Source organism: Strix aluco, chromosome 13 (genome assembly GCF_031877795.1).
Source record: "Strix aluco isolate bStrAlu1 chromosome 13, bStrAlu1.hap1, whole genome shotgun sequence".
Taxonomy (NCBI): Eukaryota; Metazoa; Chordata; class Aves; order Strigiformes; family Strigidae; genus Strix; species Strix aluco.
Window position 1 is genome coordinate 20,543,095 of NC_133943.1, and position 7,270 is coordinate 20,550,364.

The 7,270-nt window shown below is 61.3% G+C and overlaps 1 protein-coding gene across 1 annotated transcript; it reads right to left on the reverse strand.

The window, feature by feature from the left end:
• Positions 1–2,022: 2,022 nt before the first annotated feature.
• LOC141929376 (protocadherin gamma-B5-like) lies at positions 2,023–5,198 on the reverse strand. The gene has a single exon (XM_074838724.1). The coding sequence runs from the start codon at positions 5,030–5,032 to the stop codon at positions 2,342–2,344; it is 2,691 nt and encodes an 896-aa protein (XP_074694825.1). The 5' UTR covers positions 5,033–5,198; the 3' UTR covers positions 2,023–2,341.
• Between the last annotated feature and the right edge of the window lie 2,072 nt (positions 5,199–7,270).

Sequence of the window (7,270 nt, forward strand, 5' to 3'; positions counted from 1 at the left end):
TCGCTGCCCGCCCGGCCCTTCCCACCGACAGCTCGCGGGGACGGCACCGGCGCCACCGAGACATCGCTGCCCGCCCGGCGGGGAGCTCCTGCGCTGCCGGCTCTCCCCGACACCTCCTCCGTAATCCTCGCCCACATCCCGACCACAAAGGACCAACACGCGGCCCGCCACTGTGTTCCTTCTACCGCACGGGAGAAAAATGTATCTGGCGACACCCGGGATTTCCTGCACGGGCTTTTCTCTGAGCTGTTCTGTCCTTTAACGATGCCTCTTACTCCGACCGCACGGGAAAGAACACGTGCTCATGGCCATATATGGCAGGTATGATAATTTTTTTTTTTTTTTTTAATCTTTACGTGTAGAATATTACGAGTGTTCGACTATTTGCCCAAAAGCACAGTCCCCACCACGGATTTTTGTAGCCGGCATGCTGGAATGACGGGTACAAGGACAACAAAAGAAAACAGGCTCTGAAATGCAAAACGCGATATTCGGACACACACACACACACCCCCACCCACCCCCCCGGAGAACCAGAGGTATCGGGCTCCCTAACCCAAGCGGCAGGAACTTGGCTTTCAATCCTTCAGCTCCCTCGGAACACGCTCCCCACGAACTCCCCCACCGCCGCCGCCCGAGCCGAGACACGTCAAGGCTGAAGAAGGTGGGGTCCATCAACGCAGAATCTAAGCCCCCTCGGCCCCTACCGCTCCGGAGGAGCTGGGCTTGCTCCGGCCCTGCCACGGCCTCAGGGCTTTCTCCCTAGAAGACCTTCCTGGGAGCACAGCACAGGAGGAGGCGCCGCTACTGCTCGCAACTCATTCTCTGCCCCCACCCCGGGCTGCACTACAGCTCCCCAGGAGGCGGGAGGCACCTGCACTGACCCCGGCCCGAATCATCTGCTCGGCCTCCGCCAGCTGCCGGGAAAATGGCTTGGCGAGCACGGCAAGAACAACAGCGGCACCGCTGCCTTGGCTCCTCGGCCCATTCGGTGGCCCACAGGAGCAAAACAGGGATCGATTGCAGCCATACGACAGCTTTCCTTTGCTCCATTTTTTTCTTGTCCGTCTAATTTCATGGTATTCGTCTGTCCTCGACAGTATGGACGGACAGTACGGAATGAGAGCAGTGCGATGCTTTAGGGAAGTCACGGAGCTAACGGCTACATCATTACAATGCTGGATCGCCTAAGCATGCAGCCAATACTGAGAAAGAAATGTTGAAGGACTTCAGTGAGCGATTTCCCTTTTTAATACGCCACGTGAATTTAGGGTTTGTATAGTTTATACACATTAGCATTTATCCAAGAAATGTGATACCTTGAACGAGCGGAAAGAACTTTCATTTTCTCATAAATAGCGGTGTAAGATTGCAACTTGTTAATAAATCATTAATCTAACCCTTGAGTGTTCATGTTGGTAGGACACCTCTTCAACAAAGTACTCTTGGACAGCAGGCGAGGACCAATAGAGCTGCACACCCTAAACTATGCGGACCATTTCTAAAAGCGTAAATGGACTAGATTCGAGTGCCTAATTGATCTCCTTTTAGGTTGTTTTAGATATGTTCTCAGGGTGTGTATAGCCTCTCCTGCTCAAACAGGCAGACACACAATGATTGATAAAGTGGCTGAGAGACCGAATTCCTCGGTTTAGCATTTCCCTGTTAACACAATCAGCAAGGTCCAAGCACCTCTCTTTGGGAGAAGGGGAGAGGAAAAGAGAACAGGCTCTGAAATACAAAAGGCGATTAATTTTTTTCTTTTGAGATCCCATTCTACACCTTCACCTGTGTATGGAAACCAGGTCAGGAACGTTGAAAAAGGGGGAAGTAACACCCAGGGTAGAAAAAAAGGGAAATAACTGCACAGAGGAACAATGCCTGAAATAGTTAAGCCAATCCCATCTGGGCTACCATCACTGCAGAAGCGTTTCCCCAAAAGATGGGGTACACTCTCCTCGATCATCACGGAGGAACAAACCGTAACTTGTGTATGAAAGAGGGATAGGGAACGGTAAAAAAAAAGAAAGGGAACGACCAGTAGCACAAAGAACTCAGAAAATTCATGCCTGGATAAAATGTATCCGCCCCGTTAAGGCTGCCATTTCTGCAGCAGCCTTCCTCCAAGTGCTGGGAGGGCTCACGGCAGATGAGGGCAACATTCCCTGGGGAACAATCTGGGAGTTCTGAATTAATGGAGAAAACATTCATGGGAAACCAGCGGTTTTACATGCAGCTATCAACCAGGTTCAGGTGCATCTGTTTGGGAAAGAGCGACGAGGAAGGAAGAGTCTCCACCAGGAATCGCCCACCACATCTTTCGTCACGCACGATCCTCACTTTACTCAAAGGAGGGTCGGCGAGAAAACCCCCGACGTGAGGCTGAGGGTGGGGCCGCCGGCAGAGCAGGGAGTGCCGCGGCTGCCTGGCTGCTCGCAGAGCAAGGGCGATCCCCCGCTCGTTCCTTCCCTCCCGGGCAGCCGGAGGAGCGCTCCCCGTGCCCAGCAGCCGCGGAAAAGCCCGGGCGAGAGGCACGACGGCTCCGCCCGGCTGAAGGAGAAGAGCGAGAGCGCGCGGGCTCACAGACCTGCGGTGCGTCGGGCTCCGCGGGCGGCTCTCCCGCGCCGGCGCTGCTGCTCGGGCTCCGCTTCCCGCAGGGCTCCCCGCCGAGAAGCTCCTCCGCGGCCAGGCTGGGCAGCGGCGGCGGCGGCGGCAGCCAAGCGGCCTCGGCCACGGCGCGGCCCGGCGCCACGCACAGGTTGTAGGAGTAGGGCAAGGTGCCCTCGCAGAAGTCGGCCGGGAAGGCGGCGCCGGCCACGGAGAAGCGCTGCGCGCCCAGGCAGCGCAGGACGGCGGGCGGCCCGGCCCGGCGCAGCCGCGCCAGCACGGCCAGCGCCACGCTCAGCAGGAACAGGGCGGAGAGGAGCGCCAGCGCCAGCACCAGGTAGAACTGCAGCTCCGCCGGCGAGTCGGCGCCCGCCGCCCGCTCGCTCAGCTCCGGCAGCGCCTCCTGCAAGCTCTCGGCCAGCACCACGTGCAGCGTGGCCGTGGCCGACAGCGCCGGCTGCCCGTGGTCCTTCACCACGGCCACCAGCCGCTGCTTGGCCGCGTCCCGCTCCGACACGGCCCGCGCCGTCCGCACCTCGCCGCTGTGCAGCCCCACGCGGAACAGCGCCGGCTCCGGCGCCTGCACCAGCTCGTACGACAGCCACGCGTTGCGCCCCGCGTCCGCGTCCACCGCCACCACCTTGGCCACCAGGTACCCGGCCTCGGCCGACCGCGGCACCACCTCGAACGGCGCCGGCCCCGCCGCGCCCGCGCCCGCCGCCGGCCACAGCACCCGCGGCGCGTTGTCGTTGCGGTCCAGCACGAAGACGCGCACCGTCGCCGTCGAGCTCCGCGCCGGCGCCCCGCCGTCCTGCGCCCGCACCGCCACCGCGAACTCGCGGCACTGCTCGTAGTCGAAGGAGCGCTGCGCGTACACCGCGCCGCTCCGCGCCTCCACCGACACGTACGGCGCCGCGCCCGCGCTGCCGCCCGCCAGCCAGTAGCTCACGCGCCCGTTGGCGCCCGCGTCCGCGTCCCGCGCGCGCACGCGCAGCACCGGCGCGCCCGCCGCGTTGTTCTCCGCCACGTAGGCGCTGTAGGCGGCCTCCTCGAACACCGGCGCGTTGTCGTTCACGTCCGACACCTCCAGCACCAGCGCCGCGCGCCCGGACAGCGCCGGGATGCCCCGGTCGCGGGCCACCACTGTCACCCGGTGCTCGGCCGCCTGCTCCCGGTCCAGCGCGCTCGCCGTCACCACCTTGTACGAGCCGCCCGACGACGACGCCACCAGCGACAGCGGCGCCTCGCCCGACAGCTCGCACGACACCTGACCGTTCTCCCCGGCGTCCCGGTCGATCACGTTCAGGAGGGCCACCACCGTGCCCACCGGCGCGTCCTCGGCCACCGGGCTCGACACCGACAACACCGTGATCTCGGGCGCGTTGTCGTTCACGTCCAGCACCTCCACATCCACCTTGCAGTGGGCCACCAGACCCCCCCCGTCCTTCGCCTCCACGGCCAGGCTGAACGCGCGCGTCTCCTCGAAGTCCAGCGCCTCCTGCAGCGTGACCGTCCCGCTCTCCGCGTCCACCACGAACTTCTGAAGCACCTTGGCCGGCGTTTTCCCGAAGCCGTAGGTGATGCGGGCGTTGGTGCCGGCGTCGGCGTCGGAGGCGGACACGTGCAGCACCGTCGAGCCCGGCGGCGCGTTCTCGCGCAGGCTGGCGCGGTACCGGTCCTGCGCGAACACGGGCGCGTTGTCGTTGGCGTCCGTCACGTTGATGCAGAGCTGGGCGGTGCCGCTCCGCGGCGGGTCGCCGCCGTCCACCGCCGTCAGCACCAGCCGCAAGTTCTGCTCGCTCTCCCGGTCCAGCGCTCGGCGCAGCACCAGCTCCGCGAACTTGCTGCCGTCCGGGCTCTCCTTCACCTCCACCGCGAAGTACCCGTTGGCCTCCAGCTCGTAGCCCTGCAGCGCGTTGCTGCCCACGTCTGGGTCCTCGGCCATGCCTAAGTAAAACCGGGCGCCGGGAGGGGTAGATTCAATGATTTCAAAGTAGATGTTTTCCTTAAGAAAACGCGGGGAGTTGTCGTTGACGTCCTGGATGGCCACCTCGACGTGGAAAACGTTGAGCGGGTTCTGCACGAGCGCCTCGAAGCTGACGGAGCAGGACGCCGCCTCGCCGCACATCTCCTCCCGGTCCAGCCTCTCGCTCACGTACAGCTCCCCGCTCCCCGCGCTCACCGAGAAGTATTTCAGCTGCCTTTCAGCGGCAGTCGCCACCCGCAGCTTGCGTGCCGGCAGCTCCGCCGGGCTCAGCCCCAGGTCCCGCGCCAGCGGCCCCACCAGCGAGCCTCTGCCCAGCTCCTCGGGGATGGCGTAGCGGATCCGCTCCGCCGCCGCCCGGCAGCACAAGCCCAGCAGCAGAGCGGGCAGCAGCACTCGCCCGGCTGCTCGCCGCCGGCTCTGCCGCTGCCTGCCCGCCATCGTCGGCAGCGCTCGCCGCGCTCCTCCCTCCTGCCGCTGCCCTGCCGCCCTTCCAGCCGCTCTCCGCACCGAGCGCAGGGGCCGCCGGAGGGCAGCGAGCTCGGCGCCGGCTCGGACGCCGCTGCTCCCCGCGCCGCGCCGCCTCTCGCCTCTGCTGCCCGCGCCGCTGCTGCTCTGGCCGGCGCCGGGCGAGCGAGCAGCCGGCGGGGGCAGGACGCGGCGGCGGCTCCGGTGTCGGCGGCGGCTCCGGCTCCGGCTCCAGCGCCGCTCCGCGGCGGCCAACAGCGGCACCCGGAGGCGCCGCGACGCCACCGCAGCCGGCTGATGCCCGCGCTCCCGGGGGCTCTGGGACACAGGGGAAAGGAGGGGGCACCCGCCACTTGTGACGGCTCGTTCCCACGCAGCCTTGCTCCACGTACGCGCTGATGGTCACATACTTGATTACCAGAGCGTTACCATTGCGTTATGGACAGCAAAGCTCGCATCGTAACAGAAACGGCACAGGCCCTGGCAACAGCTCTGAGGTCAGTTATTGATAACCAATAAATAATCAGAAACAGGATGAAGCAAACGTCAGTGCAGTCCTGTCACCCTGGGCCTACAAAAATCTCCCGGTCTCGGCACCTCTCTCCTGTTACAAGCAGGAAGCGCAGAGCCCCCCCCTTCTTGATTCCTGTGTTGTACTGAAAAGGGGCTTGTACCTGCCGTGGGTTGTTAAAGCAGCAGTGCACTCCATCAGGGATTTTACAGCTTGTGGCCTGAGCTGGCATGGGAGCTAAGAAGGAAATATGTGTGCCAGAGGCAATAACGAGGTTCCCTCATGCACAGTCAGAGAAATGAAGACACAGTTTGAAAGGGCGACTGCTCAGAGACTGAACAGGGTGTGCGTATGCCCCATAGCTAGGATATTGTTTCTCCAGCACCCAGGAGAAAAAGGGAATTCACACACTAAACACTGAGTAGAGTCATAGCAGAATGCAGAAGGGTTTCACTTCCAGTGAGGTAAAGGCACGCCAGTTTTGGTAAGGCCTGTGCCCAGTCGCAAGGACAAGAGAGAGGCAGAAGGAAATACTGGAAGATCCAAGTGCTGCTCTTTCTCCTTTTCCAAAGGCACTCTCTCCTGTCATGCCAAACCTGCAAATGGTTTCATCGTTCTGCCCATAGATGTCATGCATGTATGTCATGGAATTAATCCCCAGAGCACCAGTAAAGTCACTGAGGCATCCAGATGTAAGCTGGGCGAGCTGCAGTGATTCAGAAGGGCTATTGGGCCTCTTCTGCCTGTACTGAATGACTTTACTAAGCTTCAGACCTCCCTTTATGAGAACAACAAAACTCCCTATTTAAACCAAAGAAGCCAAAACACATACCTCAGCACATAACGGCAATAATGCTTCTTAATCTCAATTAATGCTTGTTACCCACTTGGAGTAAGCAATGGGTAGGGAGGTGTGCAAGTGTTCTCCACAAGTTTCTTCTGTAAAGCAGAAGCTCAAATCTCTCAGTCATTTCTGAGGATTAATTGTCTTGGGTTTGTGTGCGTGGGAGGGGGGTTTTGGTAGCTGGGGAAGGAGCTACATCAGTGGTGTCTGTGAGAAGATTCTCAAAGCTCCCCTGGCTCCAAGCTGACCCACCTCTGGCCAAGGCCGAGCCAATTAGCAACAGTGGTTGCACCTCTGTGATAACATATTTAAGAAGGGGAAACCGGGAGGAGTTGGAGCTGGGAGTAGCAGCTGTGAGGGAGAAACCCATGCAAACACCAAGGTCAGTGGAAGAAGGGAGGAGGAGGAGAGCGAGGGGGAGGTGCGCCAGAGCAGAGACTCCCCTGCAGCCCGTGGGGAGAGGGCAGGCTGTCCCCTGCACCCATGGAGGTCACCCGTGGAGCAGGTGCCACCTGCAGCCTGTGGAGGACCCCACGCCGCAGCAGGTGGCTGCACCCGAGGAAGGCCGGGACTCTGAGGGAAGCCCATCCTGGTGCAGTTCATCTCTGGGAGGATTGTCACATGTGGGAGGGACCCCACGCTGGAGGAGGGGACGTGTGTGAGGAGTCTTGCCCCTTGAAGAGGAAGGAGCATCAGAAACAACGGGTGACAAACTGACCACAGCCCCCATTCTCTGCTCCCCTGTGTTGCTGGTGTGGAGAAGGTGGAGAAATTGAGAGCGAACATGAGCCCAGGAAAAGGGAAGGGTTGGGGAAGGTGTTTTTAACATGTGCTTAATTGTGGTTCATTGTAAGAT

Bases quoted from the DNA above. Each gene is read 5' to 3' on its own strand.
- LOC141929376 (XM_074838724.1), bottom strand. From the start codon at position 5,032: ATGGCGGGCAGGCAGCGGCAGAGCCGGCGGCGAGCAGCCGGGCGAGTG.